This window comes from Notolepis coatsorum, assembly GCF_963971535.1.
Source record: "Notolepis coatsorum genome assembly, chromosome: 17".
NCBI lineage: Eukaryota > Metazoa > Chordata > Actinopteri > Aulopiformes > Paralepididae > Notolepis > Notolepis coatsorum.
Window position 1 is genome coordinate 72349724 of NC_140181.1, and position 23464 is coordinate 72373187.

The following is a 23464-nucleotide window of genomic DNA, read 5'->3' on the forward strand; positions in this document are numbered from 1 at the left end:
CCGAGGCGGAAGCAGCCGGAGGTAACTCATCACTGGAAGACAACTGATATCCCCAGTTCAAAAGGTAGGTGATACTGCCACCTGGTGGGATTCGATCGTCATTGCAATTCCAACGTAGGCAGCTGTGCCAGGGAGACCCAGGGAGCTCCGAGCGAGTGTTTAGAACGGGGATCAAAGGAAAAAGATCAAAGGATCAAGCGTTGGCGACGAAACACGAGTATACTAGTTTCTGGCGCACAAAGAGTTAAAAAGTACAGAGTTCGGTACCCAACCCTATTCCTTATGAGTTCCTATGGGTAATTAATCATTATTTTATTCCCCTGAAGTAAAGTGTTACGATTAATATTTACACCCGCGAGGCGTCCGCCGATAATTGCCTCAAAAAAGGAAAAATATGAGGAGTTGCCGTCACAGTTAGTGATCCTGTCCATCGTAAGCATCCCTTTGTTTTTAGGGGGTTATTAGCTGAAAGGGATGAGAACCACCTATCCAGATGTTGACATGGCACTCCATCCTCTGTTCAGAGTCATATTCTGAAACTATAAAACCCTCGACGTGTTCCCCGGGCCGTCAGCGTCGGCCTGAGAGCCGGTGATGTGGGCAGCGGGTAGCCCTCGACGTCAAACACACGGCGTCACTGCGAGCTTGTGTTTGTTAGATCTTCAATGAAACACATCAAAACATGTTGGGCCGAGATGAATGAGAGCTGGGGCCTCTGCTTAATTGAATACTGGAGCGCGGTGATGGGAAACAGAACGGGGCAGAAAGAGACATGGAGAGTGAGGAAGAGAGGGGGAGAGAGAGAGAGAGAGGGAGGGAGATGGAGAAAGGGAGGGAGAGGCCTGCTATTTTACAGCTGTCTGGAAGATATGGCTCACATGAGGCTGCCCAACCCTACAGGAAATGGCGAGCCCAGGGGAAAGGGAAAGACAAACAAGGGCATTGGCATGAAGAGTAAGGGGGGGGGGGGGTGATGGAGGGAATCAGGGGGGGGAGGAGTGAACGGAGCACAGGGTTTGTGTGTCAGGTGGTGTTCTGGGGTGGGGGGGGGGGGGTGGGGTAGCTCTCATATTTCTGCTTTTACAGAGCAGATAAAATCACTGCATGAAATTTGCTTTTGGAGTGGAACACATTAAGCAGTGCAGTGCAATTCTCTGCTCCCTCTCTTGTTGTTGAATTGGACTGGGAAGAGGACCGGCCTGGGAGAGAGATACTGCGTGTAGTCCTTGATAGAGAGAGAGAGAGTGAGAGAGAGATCACAGATGGGGAAGAGAAAAGAGAAAGTCGTGGGGTAAATTAGATTTACTGTATAGTTGGAACAACAGGAAAGGCACGCATTATATCAGGAAAGAGCACTGCCCCCTTCTCTCTCTCTCTCTCTCTCTCTCTCGCCCGCTCACTCTTTCTGCCTCCCCTCCCCCACACGGAGCTTTACAGAACTGTGAGTTCTATGGAGGCTCTGAGATATAGGCTGGAGAAAGCGAGGGATGGCGGAAGGGGTTGGTGGGGGAGGTTGGGTTCTGCATCCCCTGGGCCCCCGCGGCGTCTCTGGCTCTCGTAGCCCTGGCTCTGGCCCGGAACCCTGGCGGTTGACCGTAGAGGGATCGGACACTGGGTCGGACTCGCTGGACACTGCACTCTCTCTCGCTCTCTCTCTCACACATGGATGGGCCTCCAGGCCCTCCTCTCTGCGCTCCACATCGTATATAACCGCAGAGCTCCAAGCTCGACTCACTAACCAGGCGTCATTCTCCATTACACACACGGGGCAGGGGTAGCAAACACGGTTCACAGTTGTAAAATACAACCAAGGATACCGGTAACGATCATTCTCTGCAGACTTTCTCGCAGCCTTTGAACAGCATAGACCGTTGTGTGGATGTGAGATGCTTTATATTCAAAGTGGCCGCGCGTGAAAAATACATGTAGCCGGAGTTTGTTGTTCCAGAAATATAATGTTATTCCCAGAGGATAACGCTGCAATGTTGATGGCGGTCCCCGTCTTCTATCTAGCATAGTCGTGGAATTGTACCATGAAAAAAATAATGCTCCATGTTTAGGTCAAATGCATAATATAAGAGAGACGACCAGAGCGAGCCAACGCTCTACTGATGAATTCAGGACAGTTGTTTCTTCTGGGCCTGAAATCTATGTTGTATGGCCAACAATAGTATTGTGAGAGGATAAAGGAGGAGCTCCGCGTGTGTGGGACCCCGAGCCGTGTCCAAAAGGACAGAAGAAGAGAGAGAAGAGAATGGTAGTTGATCATATCTTTGAGGAACACACCACGTTATTTCTCTGCATTCGATGGACAGGGTGGAGCAGCATAGACTAATACAAACTTACTTTGTCGTTTGGATTCCTCACATCTCCTCACAGACAATCAATGGGGCTCTGATTTCACAAGGCCATAACATTTTTGCGTGAGGTCCTACACCCCAAATTGGATTTATATATAGATTAGATTAGATTAGATTAGATTAAAATGTATTGTCATTATACAGCACAAGTACAGTACAACAAAAATAAGTGGCATCCAGCCAGAGTGCAAGTGTAACAGTGAAGTGCAATATACAATGTATACAGGTGATTAAACTGGGTACAAAATATACAAATGAGTACTACCGAATGTAGTGCTAATCAGATGTACATACAGAGTTGTAGTATTAATATGTACAGTGATACAGGTATACAGGACACTATCGTAGTAGTCATACTGGCCAGCAGAGAAACTAGTAAGAGTAGGATATGAGAGGACTATGTGCAGGTAAATACAGACAGGTGTGGATATATATATATACTGTACATACGGTATATACAGCATTATTGTACTTGCTATCATACAGAGCTATGGGTTATATGCAGGTTTATAAGTAAGTATAGAGCGGGGTTATATGCAGGTATATTTAGACAAATTATGAATGAAAGTTTAGCATGGCTAGAACTAGAAGGTCTGAACCAGAATGAAAACCTCATTTGGGTGTAAGAGCTCACACAAGCATTTCATGGCCTCATAAAGTCGGAGCCCCTTTCATTGAGCAGTCGCAGATTTTACATCCCCGTTTCCTCACTGATTTCTAGCTTTAGGAGAGTTGAGTGTGTTCACACATACTGACCGAACAGTCCTGGGGCACAGTAAGAGCATTGGGTGAATTATTGGGTGGCATGGCCCTGCAAAAGTAACCGTAAGAAATAGGATTACATCACAAGAGTGAGAGTAATCCAGTGGATTACATTACTAATTCCAATTTTAAGCAGGTCATCAGTAAATGTTTTAACGGAAAACACTTTGAAAGTAACCTAATTTATTGATACATTAGGTGTGGTGCAGTTTGGGGGTTTTCCCAAACCTTTCCACGGCAAAATCCACCAGGTGGGTCCTGACCTATAGTTCGACGAGCACTATGTATCCGAACCGAAAAAGGCATTAACCGTGAGGGGCACTAGGACCCAGCAGAGCAGCCGAGGGCTGCCTACAGAGAAGCCTGTTAGCAGAGTGAGAGTGTGGATGTGAGCCAGCGTTGGACAGGACAGCCAAGGAGAGGCATATCAGATTACACTGCATGCACATGCCTGGAGAGATGGGAGCTGATAGACACTCTACAGCACAGCAGCATCGGCCCAAGCCAGGCCCCATCCTATAATATATATAGATATCCGCAGCCAGACGGCTAGCTAGGCCAGTGGTTCTCTACTGATTTGATGCCCCGGTGCACTTATACAAGAAGTCCAAGGCACACCCAGTCATTTGGCTTGTAAATGATATATATATATATGTAACGGTTGTGACAACGTCACCTCAAACTTCGATGCCCCAAGGGAGATTCGAACACGGGTCTGCCACGCCACGTGCAACAACACAGACCACTATACCAAGAGGTGAATTCACTTCTCTGTACCGTGTCTATGCGTCTTTTGAGGATGTGAGAGTGAGTTTAACCCATAGCACCGCTACTCACCCCAGCCCTTCGTGACTGTGCTTCACGATACCATCCTGGCACCGCTACTCACCCCAGCCCTTCGTGACTGTGCTTCACGATACCATCCTGGCACCGCTACTCACCCCAGCCCTTCGTGACTGTGCTTCACGATACCATCCTGGCACCGCTACTCACTCCAGCCCTTTTTTTTTTTTATCTACTTTTTCTCCCCATTTTCTATTTTTCTCCCATCCCAATTTCGTATTATCCAATTCTACCCTCCCCTGTCTCGAACGTTGTTAGACCATGCCTCCCACTGGTCGGCTGCAATGTGGATGAAGCCTTGCATCACGTGTCCCCTCCGGTACACGAGGAGGCAGCCGTTGCATCTTTTCACCTGCACAGCGCGATCTCTCAGTGGCGAGGAGTAACGCGTGGGAGGCTCACGCTGCCCCCGATACTTCCTGATTCTGCTGTACAGGCGCACCAACCGACCTGTAGGAGTCGCTGTCCACAACGTCCGATCCCCACCCACCGGCTTTCCCACCCCCTAATACTGCCAATTGTATTAGTATGAACGACCAGCCAAGCCGGAAGCAACGCAGAGAGCTGGGCTCGAACCCAGCATATCCTGCGTTAGTGGCGAGCGCCTTGTCCACTGCGCCACTTAGCCGCCCCACCCCAGTCCTTATTGACTGCGCTTCACGATACCATCCGTTACATATATATATAATATGGTACACATACTATACATTGGTGGTTGGGTGCCTTTGCTCAAGGGGACTTCAGCAGTATTGGCACAGTCGATACCAGGAACCTTTGAGTACTAGTTAAATGGTAAATGGGCTGCATTTATATACCGCTTTTATCCAAAGCCTTACAATTTATGCCTCACATTCACCCATTCACTCACACATTCACACACCGATGGCCGGAGGCGACCATACAAGGTGCCAACCTGCTCATCGGGAGCAGTTGGGGGAGGGAATCGAACCTTCCGATTACCAGATGACCGCTTTACCCCCACTAGGTGGCCTCTATAACCAACCAGGAAACTTCTAAATATGAGCAGCTGCTGGCCAAGGAGCAAACTATGTTGATTAGGAAAAGTATTATTATAGGCTGGTTTCATTATATTTTATTGAAGAGAAAATATCATATTTTTGTTTGGCGGTGTCAACTTTATTTACGTTAAGGCAAACCTGAACTGACTTGCAGACATGCCTGTGTGTGTGTGTGTGTGCATGCCACTGTATGTATCTGCATGCCAGTGTGTGTGTGAGAAGAGAACCACTGAGCCAGACAATGCAGGACTGTTCATACTGACATCCCATTGTGGTGCTGCTGTCTGAAAAAATGCTGAAATAATCATTTTTAATATATTGTCATGCCGCCGCCGAAATATGATCCCTATCGACACGTAGGTATGAGTAATGTTGGATTGAGACAGACGTGGAAATCCATGGCTCACCCCGGTATGCGGAAATCTCTGGGTCATTACTCTTATTTCATTCAATTTGTGTCATACCTCCGTTGGAAACATTTCCCTACACACACGCGCACACACACACACACACACAACATACACATCAATTAGTTTCAGATGATTTAATTGCATTCAGCTCTCATTCTGCTGACAGGTCTGTCAATTGACCTCTAATTTAAGTCTTTTTTTTGCACAAAGACGGCCTTATTGTATGTTCAATGTAAAGATATAAACTCTATTATCTCAACCATATTACTATGCTAGTAATATGGAGTGTAAACAAAGAACCCAGGACTTCTATACACGTTGGAAGCACAACGCCTGACCGTCAACCTACCATTTTGTTTCCTTCCAGGTACGGGAAAATCGTGTCCACCAAGGCAATTCTGGACAAGACCACCAATAAATGTAAAGGTGAGGAGTCTGAAGTTATTGTAAATTTTCCATCACTCCTCTCTACAATGTAGGCCACTTTCTAGATGGAGTGCAAACATTGCGTGCAAACCTTTCAGTAGCTGTGTGCTTAGGCTCAAGTTCATCCTCCCTCAGCAGGTGTGTATTGTGACGTAACGCTACTGTGGGCAGCGTTGCATAACTCCACATCTGTCTCCCGTGGATGGGCACTGTGGTATTAGCCCAAACCTGGCTGCCTGTCTGTTCAAATCCAGCCTCTACTATGTGTGCTCTGAGTTCTATGAGGCTATGATCAGACTGCAGGGCGAAATTGGCACAAATCTGTGAACGGGCCGGTGTGAACGGCACAAATCACATGGAATCTGATCTTTTCAATTCTGATAGTATCTGATTTTAAATATAGAAAATATATACATTTAACCTTTATTCACCCAGGCAAGCAAGTAAGAACAAATTCTTATATACAAAAAGCAAAGGCATTTTGAGGGAAGGGGGGGGGGGGGCTGCAACAAGGTTATGTACATGCATACAAGTAAATAAAATACAAAATTACAGTAGCAATAGTATACAAGGAAAATTACAATAAATAAGGGAGAGAGAAGGAAAGAGAGGGAGGGGAAAAGAGAAAGGGAGAGTGGGAACCAGAGGGAGAGAGAGAGAAGAAAGGGGGAGAAGGAGGTATCAGATACAGGTCTGATATTTTGCAATGCAAGTCTAAACAACAGTCATATCAGAATTCATGCGACTTTTATGTCACTCTAGTTTAGATTGACCTTCACCACAATTCTGTCACTCAGTGAATATAAACATGGAAGGCAGCTGTGATGTAGGTGGTCAGTGGAGGGACAGTGAGGTGTTTACCTTGTAAATGTTCTTGGTGATACTTCTGTACAAGCAAAACTTAAAGTTTAGGGGACGTATCCTCCCCCCATTATCATTTGCTCACTAATTAGCTGGCCTCCGCTGCACATCAATTTATAAATCAAACCATAAACTGTGACTTCAGTGTCCTCCATGTTTACGTCCACTTTCGTTATTGTCCAGGAGCTTGACCAGTTCACAGTGGAATTTGATATTGGCCACATTCAGAATTGCCAAGTAAGCTTGCACATACAAAGGTCTTGGTCTTGGTCTTTTGGTGCATCAACATTAACAGACCATTAAAGTAGAATAAAATACATTGGAATGTATCAACTAAATTAGAATAAAAAATACAATACAATATAGGACAGGGCTGTACAGTTGTGCCTAAAGAAAAATCGGATCTGAGCAATGGATCAGAATTGCTCACTAAGGCTTGCAGTGTGAACGTAGCCTGTGCCCATAGAATCCCATAGTATGCATTCCTCCTCCTAAGTTCCTCCTTCTGTCTGCCTTGTGCCCCCCCCCCCCCCAGGCTATGGCTTTGTTGACTTTGACAGTCTGGCCTCAGCTCAGAAAGCGGTGACGGCGCTGAAGGCAGGTGGTGTACAGGCTCAAATGGCTAAGGTAAGAGCGCTACTCCCAACCATGACAATTCAACATACACCCACAGGGGGCGGCGTGCGTTCAGTGGTCGAAAAGTCGGGTATACACTCTTTTGCACACTGATGATTACACGCCCAGCAGAAACGTAATATTTTTAGATTGTTGGTCAATCTTAACGAAACATTGCTTTTGTGTTTCCGTTGGCCTGTCATTATCTCAGGAATGTCAACACAGGCATTCTTTACGGTTACAGCTGAAAACCTGCCGAGTGTGGGTCGAGTGGGTTCAGGGGGGGAGGGGTTGCTATCGCCGGCCACAGCTCTGCCAAGAGAGGTTTGGGGAAATTCACAGTATAATAATTTACTAAGCACCAACCCACGCATCACACCAAAACAAAGAATGTAAACGAAGTGCAGTACCAAGTAGGGCTCTTTTGTCCGGAGGGTGCTGTTTGACGACATTACAGATTCTACCTTTAAAGGAACACGCCAACATTTTGGGAAATTAGCTTCGTCTTCTCCAGAGAGAGACAAGAAGATAGATACCAGTTTCATCTCTGTGCGTTCAGTAGAAAGCTATCTGGCTGCACGTTAGCCTAGCTTAGCACAATGAAGTGTGTGTTAGTTGGACAATGCCTAGGCTAATCGGCACTGTCCGCTTCCATTCATTGTGCTAAGCTAGCGTGAAGTCGAGCATGAAGTCGGATGAGCGGTTCTCAAGATATGCGAAGGACAGACAGACCAGATTCCTTCCTTTATAGTTAGATATATCATAATCACTAGTGATAATTGTTTTAGGTTGAGGTTATGACACAGACATAGATCAATTTGTGTGTCACATATCCTAAATCTCAATAGGCCTATTGTTTCAGTTTTTCCGCAAACCAGATCTTGGCACACTTTGGATTTAAGCCAAATTATAATTAAATCAGTACCGTAATCGCAATGATTTGTCGGACAGTAATCGTCATGACAACATTTCATGATGGTGGCAGCAGCAGCAGCCCTCATCAGAGTCTTAGAGACTGATTCAATAGCACACCTGTACAGAACTGACATCACGGAATTCCAAACCGTAATGCGATTTGGTCCATACGGAAGACACCCTGGCAACACGATTATGCCATGCATTTATAGACGGGTGTAATTCAATGATATTCTTAGTGAATTCATTAGCCTACAATGATGAAAAGTCCCAGTTGGAGAAAGAGCTTTGTGTTCGTTGACCTTATCTTGTGTTTCTTGCTCTCCTGCCAGATCGTCTCTGGCTCTTCCTCCCTCTTCCTCCCTCTTTCTCCCTCTTCCTCCCTCTTCCTCCTTTGTTCCCCATGGCTTTTGGAGCTGCAGGGCTCATGTTAGGATTGTTGTTAGGCCATGGTATGAGCAGTGGATTATGAGCATATGGACCCATTAGCGTGTGTGTGTGTGTGTGTGTGGTTTGTGCACAAACAAGATTGCGTGGATGCATACAAGTGTATGTGTGTGTGCGTGCGCGCTTGCATGCTTGTGTGTATTTGTTTGTATGCATGCATAATAGTGTGCATATGCAAGTGTATTTATTAAGGCTGTCAAAGTTAACGCATCATTAACGCACAATTCTGTTAACGCCACTATTTTTTTTAAGGCATGTTTGACGTTTTAGAAAAGAAAAAAAGATTAAAAAATAAATAATAATTTACTAGACTTTACTCTGGTGTATTATTGATACTATGTTTGTTTCTGACTCAAAGTGTGTGTGTGTGTGTGTGTGTGTGTGTCTCTCTCATATTTGGAAGCCTGGGTCATATTCATAAGTTGGGTGTTAGAGGCCTTCAGATGGCCGGTCTTCCGAAGAGAAGAGCCAAACAATTGGCAAGATATTGCTCAGTGTCAGCAATTATTGGCAGCCGCGCAATTTGGAGAAGACGCTGCTATCTGTATCCATGAGCTGTGTGTTGATTGTCAGGTTCATCATCCATGTGTGTGTGTAACTTTGGTTGCCATTGCCAATTTGGGCATGAATGTATCAGAATAACCCACAATGTACAAGTGCACTGATAATATTTGTGTCCTTTAAACATTGTCTTTATGTGGACATAAATAAAGATTCTAAATGTGTGAGAGAGCGAGAGAGAGAGGGGGGTGTGAGTCCTCAGCCCTTGTGTGTGTGAATGTAACAAGTTCCTAACGTTTTCTTTCCCCTATTATTTCATGCACACTTTATTCATTGTTTTAAATTATTATTTTCTTTTAAGTTACTCTGTTTTGAATTTGATAAGTTAGATTTAGAAGAAAAAAATGCGATTAATTTGCGATTAGTCGCGAGTTAACTATGGACAATCATGCGATTAATCAGATTAAATATTTTAATCGATTGACAGCACTAGTATTTATGTATGAGCATATTGAACTATTAGTTTGTGCATAAACAACATTGCGTGGATGCATACAAGTGTGTCCCTGTATGTATGTATGTGTGTGTGTGTGCGTGCGCGTGTGTGTCCATGTGTGTGTGCACGTGCAATTTTTGTATGTATGTGTACGTGTGTGTGTGTGTGTGTTTTAGCAGATTGCACAGTGATGATGCTAGGGGAGTGTGTCCCAGCGCCTGTTCCCTCTGCACCCCGCGCACAAAGGACCTGCCTGTTCCCCCTGGTGGCGTCTGACTCAGTGTCTGAGCAGCAGGGCCCTGCGCCCAGCCTCCCGCCCTGTCACACACACACACACACACACACACACACAGAGCACACTTGGCAACCACGCATACACTCCACCAACCTCACCTCAAGCGGATCACCATCTCTCACACACACACACACACACACACAGAGCACACGCAACCCCGCGCACACCCCTAACACTCGGGGGAAGCTGATCTCTGGTTAAGCTGGATGACTGACATTCACACAGCGTCTCATTCGCAAAGTAACTTGATTTCCCATCGCCGCTCAGTCCGTGGGTTTTACAACTTGGCTTACGCTTGCGTCAGATTTCTCTCTCTGACTCACTGGCGGTTGAGCTCCACAGCGGGTCTTTTCTCTGCGCGTTCCTGTGGTGTGGTATTCACCGTGCGGAGGAGGAGAAAGGAGGGAGCGGGGAGGAGGGAGGGAGGAGGTAGGTGAGGGAGAAATCACCTTCACCACAGGTCGCAGCAATTACATAATGCATTATTCATGACATGGAAATGAATTCAAAATGCATTTACAGCTTTTTAATCACATCTGCACACCGACGTAATGAATATGCAAAATTGTTAGGGGGAGGTACAGATTGGTTATCTATCTCCCGAGCTATCATCGCTGTTGTTCAAATTCTGTTTGTTTGTGCAGGTAGCAAAGTACAAAAGCTCACCATAATAAATCACGAGCAAAAAGAGAAACCCCTTGGTCTTCCGGTAGGGTTTCTGTTAAGGTTGTCCTCTCCAAGAATTTTCAGGACATAATTGAAATAACTGCATAATTGTGCTGATGTCTGCGAGCTGATCCCTGCTTGTGAATCCAAGGTCAGGATTAAACATGAATATAAGTGCTGCATGTGAGCGACGCATTATCACTACCATCCAGGGAAACATGATGTTAATGGCCGCCCCCCTGGGAACGTAATAGCATGAAGCTATAGATATGATCCAAATCACTTCCAATGGTCTTTGTCCAGGATGTCCTCTCTGTGATTCTCCGCTGAGAGCTCATCATCATTTCAGGCCGTCCTCAGGATGGAGAGCCTTTTGAAATTTAATTATGCTCTGATATCACATTACTAACTAACACCCCCCCCACATACATTGCTAACACCCCCCCCCCCCACACACACATTACTAACACCCCCCCCCACACATTACTAACACCCCCCCCCCCACCCACACACACTACCAACACCCCCCCGACACATTACTAACACCCCCCCCCACCCACACACACTACCAACACCCCCCCCCACACATTACTAACACCCCCCCACACACATTACTAACACCCCCCCCCACACACATTACTAACACCCCCCCCACACATTACTAACACCCCCCCAACACACACATTACTAACACCCCCCCCACCCACACACACACATTACCAACACTCCCCCACACATTACTAACACCCCCCACACACATTACTAACACCCCCCCAACACACACATTACTAACACCCCCCCCCCCCCCCCCCCACACACACACATTACTACCACCCCCCCCCCCCCCCCACACACACACACACACACATTACTAACACCCCACCGGTCCTCTTAAAGCAGCTAGGCAGTCGCACACAATGGCCCTGTCTTCTACCTGTTAGTCTGTCTTCAACCAGTTAAGGTGCTCCCATAGTCGAGCGGACCGTACACTGAGCGGACTCAAAGCGGACTCAAAGCAGACCCAAAGCGGACTCCAAGTGCGAAGGTCCAATTTTCTAATGCACGGACGTCCGCTCACTTGGTGTCACACAAAACGCTGATCGGCGCTGACATCGACCTGCATTTAATGTGACGCCGATCTGCATTTTATTCTGACCACTCGCTTTTTCTTTTCTTTTTTTAAACTTTGACCAGTCAGCTGGTTCTTTTTAGCGTTTACCGCTTTTTCTGGTCAAGTATGACCGACAGAAACAGGTTGAATAGGATATAGATCAGGGGAAGACACTCTGAGAAAATACGGCGAGTCCGGGAGTCGAACTCGTGTACCCCAGATCCGTGACGCGCACGGTTGTCCCCGACGCCGAAATAGCGCCGAGATACGCGGTGAGCTACTGGAGCTCCCCAACCACTCGCTTTTTCACTCGCAAAAGAGAATGGCTTTTCTAAATGAAGTGTGTAAAACTGCCAGTTTTATTATCGAAATATTGGAAACGGAGATAACCGACTACCGTAATTCCTCTAATAGTAACCGGGTCTCAAATACAAGCCGGGTCTCTATTAATGGCCGGGTGCGCTCTTGAGCTAAGCAATTATAAGCCGGCCTCCTAATACAAGCCGGGTTACTAAATTACTAGTTACTAAAACTATATTATACTGAGCTGCATACTGAGCTAGTTACTTGATTTCACTTTGAAAACGTTGAAATGACCAGTGACCACCTGTAATTGCACTGTTTACTATTTCATACAGTACTTGGTTTCAATAAATGAACCCAGTACATTTTACTGGGTTCAAACTGACACAAAATGTTGATTTATTCATTATGATCCGTTTGAAAATTTGAAATATAGGCCTCCCTCTTATACAGGCCTCCTCCTAATACAAGCCTGGTACCCGCTACAGTTGAAACAAATACAAGCCGGGGTTACTATTAGAGGAATTACGGTATGTTATCTCCGTTTTTCCAATATTTCGAAATAAAACTGGTGTTTTTATTTCATGCAATGCGTGTTTTCCATTTCAGCACCACGCGCTGTCCACCTCATTGAGCAAGCCTATACGGTACATTGCACCTCGCTGCCTATATACATGTTATTCAAGTGTGTAAAACTGCCCGTTTTATTATCGAAATATTGGAAATGGAGATAAGATACTCTTTATTGACATCGGATGACGACGACATGACCGAAGTTGAACAGCGTGGGAAAAATGGTGTAAACTGGCGCGAGACATGTAGGAAATTGGTCCGCTGAGGTACGCTCGACTATGAAAGCTCAAAGAGTCCAGCGGACCTCCGCGGAGTCCAGTCCGCGTACAGTCTGCTCGACCATGGGAGCACCTTTAGTCTGTCTTCTACCGGTTAGTCTGTCTTCAACCTGTTAGTCTGTCTTATGTTAGTCTGTCTTCTGTTAGTCTGTCTTCAACCTGTTAGTCTGTCTTCAACCTGTTAGTCTGTCTTCAACCTGTTAGTCTGTCTTCTACCAGTTAGTCTGTCTTCTACCTGTTAGTCTGTCTTCTACCTGTTAGTCTGTCTTGTCTTCTACCTGTTAGTCTGTCTTCTCTAAGTCTGTCTTCAACCTGTACTAGGTAGTCTGTCTATTACCTAGTAATAAAGTACTGGAGGGTGGCCGGGTAGCGCAGCGGACTAAGCGTCTGCCTACCACCGCAAGAGACACTGGTATCGAATCCGGCTGTCAGCGGTACCTCCGGCTTGGTCGGTCGTCCATACTGATGCAATTGGCAGTGTCAGCGGGTGGGAAGCCGGTGGGGTGTATCCTGGTCGTTGTAAACAGTGACTCCTACAGGTCGGTCAGGGCGCCTGCACAGCGAGGAAGGGAACTGGGGAGGGTAGTGTGATCCAACCACGCATTACACCTCCCCAGTGAGAGTCCTCGCTGTCATGTGAAAAGAAGCGGCTGGCTGTCTCCACATGTGTCGGAGGAAGCATGTGATAGACTTCAGGGCTCCCTAGACTGGCAGGTGGGGGGGAAATGCGCGCAACGACCAGGAAGGGGAGGGGGAATTGGCATAACGACTAAATTGGGATGGGAGAAAAATACAGAAAAATGGAGGAGAAAAAGTAGATCAACAAAAAAAGTACTGGAGGGTGGTAGGATGCAAGAGAGAAAATAGAGAGCGAGAGATAGAACAGAAAGCCAGGGAGAAGGAACATCCTGGAGAGAGAGAGAACAAGAGTGGGAGAACGAGATAACAATAGATAGGAACATCCTGGAGAGAGAACAAAGAGAGAGATAGAACAGAGCCAGGGAGAAGGAACATCCTGGAGAGAGAACATAGAGAGATAAGAGAGAGAGATAGAACAGAGAGCCAGGGAGAAGGAACATCCTGGAGAGAGAACAGAGAGAGAGAAGAGAGAGAGATAGAACAGAGAGCCAGGGAGAAGGAACATCCTGGAGAGAGAACAGAGAGAGAACAGAGAGCCAGGGAGAAGGAACATCCTGGAGAGAGAACAGAGAGAGAACAGAGAGCCAGGGAGAAGGAACATCCTGGCCAGATACATTTAGCTAAAGTCCAGCCAGAGAAAGAGGGAGAGAAAGAGAAAGCCCAGGAGAAGGAATATCCTGGCCAAAGTTGAGCCGAAGTCCAGCCAGACCTCTATCGCATATCTTTCCTCTCCTCAGACTCTTTCCTAGCATCTCAACATCTCATCGCCGACTTCATCCCTCAGCCCCAGTGCTGCTTTAAAACGATCCCTCGTCTGTTTTTCTGACTGTCTGACGACCTCCGCCTTGGTAGATGACAGACATCTTTAACATTTCCTGCTACGCTAGGGAAGGGCGTTTTTTTTTCTCAAGGCTTTTGATCATTGGATGATTCCTGTTGCAATGCCAAAATAGAGGTCTTTCACATAATGTTTGGAATTATTTTCCCACAGCTTGCTATGTTGGAAGAGACAGTGGTGTGTTACTATGTGCAACAATACATTTAACACCCAAAGAGATGTATAGACTGTTTCACTGGAGTTGTGTTGCTAGGGAACGATTTGGACCCATGTGTATTTCCTGTCGGTTATTGCATTAGCAAACATTGCCACAGGAAATGAGCGTGGGTCCTTTTAGAATGTTTATGTTATGTCAATTTGAAACCATCTATAGACCATTTCAACTTCTCATAAACATTCTACATGGAGCCAGGTTTATTTCCTGTTGCAGTGTTTGCTAATATCAGCAACTGACAGGGAAGAAAACATGGGTTCAAGCTGTTCCCTAGCAACACAACTCCAGTGAAACCGGAGTGTGTGTGTGAGTGAAGCACCACTATCAAGCTTTCCCCAAGTTTTACAGACTCATTTGAACTCGACTACTGCCAAGAAATTCAGCGTTTTTTTCAGTTTTGTTCTATTTCTTCCAACATTTAATTCAATTTAGTTTCAATCTTTATTTAATCTCGAGAATCGTGAAGAGTAAGCTCTCATTCTCATTTACAACGATGACAGGAATTCTAGAGGCATATTAAAAAGGTAAAAAAAAACAAATAAAAGCACATTATTTGGCACATTATGGGACCTTGAAAGGTGGTCCCATCTCCCTCCCAAACGATTCTGTCGTGTATGTTGTCTAATTACACAACTACATAATATAAGAATCACAGAGATGGAGATAGCGTTGAACCCATGGCTTTAATGACGTACCCCCAACCTGGCAGTACATTCATATGACCTGTGTGCAATGTAAGCACGCATGACAAGAGGGGCGTATGTAGACTAACATTAAGTAGTCCCTGTACTAACTCCATACATTACAGATTCCTATATTCAAATCCTTATTTACATCATTGATCAAATTATTTCAAATTTCATTTGGGACAAGAAGAGACCTAGAATTAGGAAAGTCTATTCACAGCGGTCCAAACTAGACTGGGGGGGGGGGGGTGAGATCACCACATGGCTAGTTGTATTATTGGCCGTGTACCATTCGTGCTCCTTCCTTCTGGGCTCATTTCGATAAACATGCTGAGAATCCAATATGGGTACAAATGATGCCATTGCGTGCCATTAACTCATTCTGCACCATCGCTTAATCCACGAGATGGCGCTAGTACGCCACCGCTGTAAGTCAATGGGGGGACTGCGAGATTTGCGAGTCCTTAAAATATATCTTACATTATAGCTATGGGTCTAATACACCTGTCGATTATCAGTTAGTTGCATCCAGTCAACATGTACAAAACGGATTGTTTTTTCATCTGTACATATCCGTTTTATAGCCTTTTGAATATGAGTATAACTTTGGGTGCTTCTGAGTAATTCCAGAGAAAGACGCGATAATAGCGTTTTAGTGGAATACACTAAACACATTGTAATTTTTCGCCTGATTATCGAATCTTCCTGAAATCAACGCTAGATCATCATTATTATCCTTCCTCGTGCAAGCATGCAATGTGGTTTAGACCGGCGCCCCCCCCCCCCCCCCCCCCCCCTTCTGCACCCAACGGAAAACAGCCACACATACAGACACAGAGACAGCGTCTATCGGGGTAGAAATAAATATCAGATCAACGATCAAATTTATATATAGTGTTCTTACTTTGTATCTGATGTAATGCAAAAGAAATAATCCAATTATCTGATCGCCATTCCAAATACTGCTTGCGGAGGTCCGTACCACATTACCGACCGTTTCACAATGACAGGCGAGCGGGGTTACTGTTCCAATGCATCGTTATATCTGCCTACCTCGCCTGAGTACCTAAACCCCGCCTGCACGGCTCGGATCGTCCCAGAAAAGAAATTACACCATTCCCAGTGGAGTGCAATACCCACTGGAAGGCGTAGGCGGCGGTGTTTGCCCTTTTGCGAGCTCAGACCCATTCCCAACGATAACATCAGGCTGAATGGATGAAAATGAATGGATATCGCTAATAAAAGAAATAACAATTAAAACCCGACTATACTCGTGATTGGCGCTCAAGCGATGGCGAGTTAACCTGACTATCATCGTGACTGGCGCTGAATGAGTTGATGCATCTTTGAATGCTCCTATGCCTAGGGGTTAAAGTGGGCAGGAATCGTCCGGCACCTTCGATTGGTAATTTAAGGGGACATGCATTGCTATTCCTTTCACTATTTGGGCAACTTTACACAATTCCTGTGAGTCTATGGAACACATCTGTAAAGTATTTTTTCAAAAAAATTCATTGTTTTATATTTTTTATCAATTACTCGAAAGCAAAACATTTCGACTTCCGGATTCCAAGCTGTTGGGGCGGTTGAGTGGCGCAGTGGGCAAGGCGCTCGCCACTAACGCAGGATATGCTGGTATCGAGCCCAGCTCTCTGCGTTGCTACCGGCTTGGCCGGCCGTCATACTAACACAATTGGCAGTGTTAGAGGGTTGGAAAGCCGGTGGGTGGGGATTGGACGTTTTGGACAGCGACTCCTACAGGTCGGTTGGGTGACGCCGGTGTGGCGGAAACGGGAAGTATCGGGGGCAGCGTGAGCCTCCCATGCGTTATTCCTCGCCACTGAGAGTTCGAGCTGCTGCGGTGAAGAGATGCGACAGGCTGCCTCCTCGTGTACCGGAGGGGACACGTGATGCAAGGCTTCTATCCTCACTACAGCCGACCAGTGGGAGGCATAGTCTAGCAACGTTCAAGACAGGGGAGGGAAGAATTGGAAACACGAAATTGGGATGGGAGAAAAATAGAAAATGGGGAGAAAAAGTGGATAAAAAAATAAAGATTCCAAGCTGTTTGGGATGGGCTCCGCCCATAATAGCTTTGAGTGACAGTCGCCCACAGTCTGCGACTGGCACAGAGAGAGAGGTAGAAAGATTGAGGGGGATACTAATTAATTTCGCAGAGGGGGCATAATCCCACGGGACAATGCATTGGTAACTTGTTTCAAATGACAATATATACCGCTGTGAATATTATTGCACGGATCGGAATATGGGCGTGCACGTGGGAGTCAAATATATTTTGACAGTGATATCCCTGGGAGAAGACCCTCCACCAGCCCCGCGCGCACACACATTTACACACTCCTGCACGCGGTCCCTCTCGCGCTCTCTCTACCAGGGAGAAGACCCTCCACGCGCGCCGGTCAGGTTGTGTGTAAAATGTGTGTGTTTGTGTTTCCCTGCGCGCCGGTCAGGTTGTGTGTGTGTGTAAATGCGTGTGTGTTTGTTTCCCTGACAGAAGCTCCTGTCCCTATCTATCTCTCTCTCTCTCCCTCTCTCTCCCTCTCGTTCTCTGCCTCTCTCTGTCGGCACCCGCTTGAGGAAGTGCAGGTATTTCCACTCACATGGTTGCGCTACAACCATAGAGGGGCCGTTAGTTATGCAGATCAGTGCCTTATTCACGTCAGCAAAACAGTCAAATCAGAATAACCTAATTCACTGGGGGAGGAGATTGTCTCAACTGAATTAGAGCAATCCGCCAAAATGGTAATTGGAGACACAGACCCATTGATACTAACCCCCCATTGATATAAAACAATGCTAAACACTGGAAAAGGCCATTTATAAGACACAGGCCCTTTTAATAATTATTTTTAGAACTGGCTTTGTCAAGGTGAGTGCAGCTGTCAGTCATTGTGTTTGGGAAATGGCTATAAGTGGACAACAGAAGCTATATCACATTAATATTCAACAGCATCGCCCAAGTCTGCCGTTTGGACGGATTACATATTTAGTTTTGTCTACGATGGATTAAACAGCGACTGAGTGTGGGGATTGCGCTACGCAAGGTGTATGCGACTGTCAATACATTTAGCGTTATGGGCCAGTTGGCATCGCCCCGGTCCATTACCAGCACCTCTGTATTTTACATTCCAACAGGGCAAGATCCATAATCAAAGCCTTAGGGCTAAATCCACAAAGAATGGATTGCACGGAGCAAGTTGCACTCTTACTTAAAATTCATTATGAATTGAAAATGGGGGACCCTGATGTAAACAAGACGTGACCTCCCACACGTTATACTTCACCAATGAGAGTCCGCACTGCCAGGTGAAAAGAGAGCCGCTGGCTGTCTCCGCATGTGTCGGAGGAAGCATGTGGTAGACCTCAGGGCTCCCTAGACCGACCAGTAGGGGGCACATGCGCACAACGACCAGGTAGGGGAGGGGGGAATTGGCATAACGACTAAATTGGGATGAGAGGAAAAACACAGAAAAATCAGGCGGAGGAAAATAGGATTAAAAAAAGAAAAAGAGAAAAATAGATGTATTCTCAAAACCGTGATATACACCAAACCGTGATTTTTGTGAACCATTCCACTCCTAGAAAGTACATGATCAAGGTTAATGTGTGATAACTTTACTCTCAAAGATGGAGGAAAGAGAGGACAGAAGAGTTAGATGATGTGTTATTTTCAAGGGTAAAAAGTCAGGACTGCTCAGCAAATGACTAAATTGGAAGAAGTTTAAAGCTTGTCATTAATTTTATATTTCTTTAATCAGACGGTGGACATGATGATGTGTTGATAGGTTATCTGGTTAATTCATATTGGAAAATGTATTTGACATGTGTGAAAAATCCTGGGGGCATTGAGTGGTTTGCAATACAGTATTTCCCACCTTTGAATAGCTGCGAATCTTTTTTTACTACAATCCCGGTTCTATAAACTCCTCCAGATTCACAGTTCCTTTCCCGAGTTGCCTCATGGAAACGCCTTTTGGAGCCTTCAAGGAGGGGTGCAATATCCTTTACTTAGGATGTCTTGTCTAATGTACACAATCCAACAATGGAGATTTTACAATTCACATGAGAGAGGGATTTGGGAGGGGTAGATACAGCCTCAATCTGTGCTCGGCACGGTCTCGTTCAAGCGCTGCATCGCTTACATTTCTCAAAGGTTTATTGTTTATTGACCAGGCTCCCCATTAGCTAACGCAAAGACGCCAGCTAGTCTTCCTGGGGTCCGAAAAACAACATTACAACATGACAAAATTAAAACATAGTGCGTCACACAGACCAAAGAAACACACAATCAATCAAACGATAACAGAACACATCAAGGTAACAAAAATTTCACATGGCTCTAGTCTACATTATCACTTTCATATTCATTGGCTCTTTTGTAAGCGAGATCTCAACTTATTTTTAAAGCTAGCTATACCTTGTATTTCACTTATGCCACTTTCCGTGCCCAGATAGCCCTATATATAACACCTCTTTTCATGCTTTTGGATTTTGCATGGGGTAGACTAATCAACCCTCTACTTGCCTCTCTGGTGAAATGCATGTGATCTGTAAATTATTTTGTTGAAGATAAATATGGGATTGTGAGTCAAAATTACTTTCTGAAAAAATATAAGTAAATTGGCAGTCAATCTTTTCTCAACAGTCAACCATTTAAGTCGTTTGTGCATAACAACAACATTAGACCTATGTCAAAAGTCAAACTCTCAAAATTAATGAATTACCTTTTTTATTTATTAGTTATTCTCTTTCATTGTCTTTTTTCTGTTTGTAAGTATCGTTCTTTGGCTGTTTTGTTTTTATATAAGAAAAAGCCAATAGAAATGTTTTTCTTTTTTTGATCCACTTTTTCTCCATTTTCTATTTTTCTCCCATCCCAATTCCAGTGTGCCAATTCTCCCCTCCCCTGTCTTGAACGTTGCTCGCATATGCCCCCCACTGGCCGGTTGTAGGGAGGATAGAAACCTTGCATCACGTGTCCCCTCTGATACACGAGGAGGCAGCCTGTCACATCTTTTCACCTGCCAGCGCGGACTCTCATTGGCGAGGTGTAACGTGTGGGAGGCTCACACTACCCACGCCATTTCCTGTCTCTGCTGTGCAGGCGTCCCCAACCGACCTGTAGGAGTCGCTGTCCACAACGACCAGATTACCACCCATCGACTTCCACCCCCTAACTCTGCCAATTGAGTTAGTATGACGGCTGGCCCAAGCCGGAGTCGAACCCGGTGTCTCTTGCGTTGGTGACGAGTGCAATGTCCGCTGCGCCACCCAGCCAATAGAAATATGGTTAAAATTAAATTTTTATTTTATCAGCTTAGATAAATGAGAGAATGAATAAATAAGACAAAAACAGATGCAAAAAAAACCATGCTGAGACAGGTAGATTTGTAATCGTGTTTTTAAACCATCAATCAATAGGTTAGTGGGGTATTGATTTTGAGTTGAAGATCATTCCACAAAGCTGGAAAAACCTTGGATAACCCACTTTACAGACACTGTGAGCGTATCAGGAGTAGACACTGCTGCTGGGAAAATATAAAACAACAGTGACAGGAAGGTGTTCTTAGTAGAAGCCATAAAGCAAGAGGACCAAGGCTCTCATCCATTTTGATTAAAAAAAATGCCGTCATTGATCCGACATGTCATTCTATCGATCATTTAAAAGAACCCTGACGTGTTTCGACCCTCTTGTGAAAAGCTTGCATTGCGGCCTGTGGGTCAGACGGAAGGTTATATTGAAACGTCTGTCTTTGTTCCTCTTATCCTCCTTCTCCACCCAGCAACAGGAGCAGGACCCCACCAACCTGTACATCTCCAACCTGCCGGTGTACATGGACGAGCAGGAGCTGGAGAACATGCTGAAGCCCTTCAGTCAGGTCATCTCCACACGCATCCTCCGCGACGCCAACGGGACCAGCCGAGGCGTCGGCTTTGCCAGGTAACTCGCACACTACAGACTCTAGTCACCCAAACAACTGCCTCTTTGAACTGTTGCGCTACCGGAGTCTCATGGCCAGTACAGAGAGACTCAGAAGGAGCTTCTATCCCCAGGCCATCAGGATGCTCAATGACTCCATGTAACAAACCATCATCTACACTCATTGCACACACATCCACATGCACACACTCACTTTTAAACAAACACTCACCTTAACACTCACTTTAGACACTTTAACACTACATTATATTTATCTATTACCGTATTAAAGAGATTTGCACTACATTCATACCTCATTTGCAATTGCACCTTACCTCACAGTTTTGTACCTCATTTTCTGCATTGTACCTCACTGTTTACTCATTTTTATTCACTGTACTTAGGCCATGTTTAGACGGAGAGAGTCTCAACAGAAACCGCAGAAGTCGTCTTGCGGTCTCACTTTTAATTTTGCGTTTAGACTAGCGTTTTGGGAGGGAATTCTTCGTGCAGATGAGGCTGTAAAAGTGTAGTCGACTCGAGACGACGGAGCCCTGCTACACTGCCTCAGGTAGTTGAGACAACCAAGCCTGCTGTGAAGACCCGCCCTACTCTGTCTCTGATTCGCAGACTGTGGGTGGGGGAATGTGATTGGACCAAAGCAGAGTCACACACAGACAGTGGCTCCAGTCACTAGTTGTGATAGCCGCTGGACTGATTCTTGTGTATTTAAAAGTACTGCCAATGTAGCCTTGGTGATCTCCGTGGATAGAATCAGACATGCTTGTTCGCTTTGTTTACGCTTCTAGGCTACTGGTGCATGCATGCCTGTGACGTAAGCAGTATGGGACGAGAGCCTTGAGAACCCTTTCGTCATAGTTTTATGCGGTTTGACTGTTCAGATGATAGCGCGAAGGTGTATCGTTTCTAGGATTTCCACCCAGGAAGGTGGTTTCACTTTTTTGCGGATTCTCCCAGCAAAAACGCTGTTGCCGTATGAACAAAAGGCACATCCGGATTTTTTTTTACGGATTCACCCGCGAGCATTTCCATCTAAACATGGCCTTAGACTGTACCTAGGTTGTACTCTAGATTGTATATACTGTATATTGTATATTCCTCTTTACCTTTACTTTTTTATTTTATTTTTTTTTACTTACTTTCTTACTTACTTTTTTTACTGTATGAAGCACACTCTCAGGGGCTCATACAGAACCAAGCATTTCACCGTAAAGTATGTGTATTTTATTGTGATATTTAATAAACAAACTTGAACTTGAACTATATATACAGGATTAGGACAGTGAGCTGAAGACGTGTTTGTTTTGGATCTGGATTCTGGAGACTCACTTTTAGCGTCAAACTGTGTAGAATGGACCAGCTTTGGGGTGAATGAGAGTAGTTCATACACAAACAAACAGTGGGCAAATACTGTCTATTCTTAGGGGGGGGAGACTGTTCTACTAAGGATTTCAAAAGATACATACTGGTAAGTGAGCCCTCTGGTGGTCGTCATGGGTCGAAGATGCATGGACCTAAAATAGACCTCATCAGTGATGCTTTGAAATATGAGACGCTGCCATTGTTCCACACGTTGGAAATAGTTTTGAGAAATAAAATAACCTTCCCCTGCAGGATGGAGTCTACAGAGAAATGTGAGGCCATCATTCAACATTTCAACGGCAAATACATCAAGACTCCGCCTGGAGTACCTGGTGAGACACCTTTGTTCAGTTTATGTCCCATGAGATGAGGACTTGTTTATATGAAGCGTCTTTTCAACTAAACACAAAGAACCGTCTTCCAGTGAGAGTTGTATGTATCCTCCATCGTACAACGCCATGTTGGTATTTTAACGTGACCAAATCACAACTGTTTCAGTGCCGGCAGAGCCGCTGCTGTGTAAGTTTGCCGACGGGGGTCAGAAGAAGCGGCAGAGCCAAGGGAAGTACCTGCAGAACGGACGGCCCTGGATAAGAGACGGGGAGACGGTGAGTTGTCCCCTGAAGCCTGTCATGCCCCCCTGTGGTAGCTTCTGTTAGGGCTGGGTGATATGGAAAAATATAAATATCATGATATTCAGGGGGACTTCTCCCCATATGAATATATATCACAATATCTAGGTATGGGAAATCCGCTTAGATAATCCATATGATTTTAAATCATACTGAACGGCACAGTAAGGGGAAGTATGAAACACTATCAAATTGAAACACGTTTTCAATTGACCTTCTCAAACTATTTGTTATAAATCATTTTTGTGGG

General features: G+C 45.3%; 1 protein-coding gene across 7 annotated transcripts in view; it reads left to right on the forward strand.

Annotated features, from left to right (window-relative positions):
- Positions 1-23464, forward strand: part of rbms2b (RNA binding motif, single stranded interacting protein 2b) — a 47891-nt gene that overhangs the window by 13535 nt on the left and 10892 nt on the right. For all 7 annotated transcript variants that reach the window (XM_084334098.1, XM_084334097.1, XM_084334102.1 and 4 more), the window contains exons 3-7: positions 5762-5820; positions 7217-7308; positions 21063-21220; positions 22835-22914; positions 23081-23190. In XM_084334098.1, the coding sequence (XP_084190224.1) occupies positions 5762-5820; positions 7217-7308; positions 21063-21220; positions 22835-22914; positions 23081-23190 (499 nt within the window). The remainder of the gene's footprint in view (positions 1-5761; positions 5821-7216; positions 7309-21062; positions 21221-22834; positions 22915-23080; positions 23191-23464) is intronic.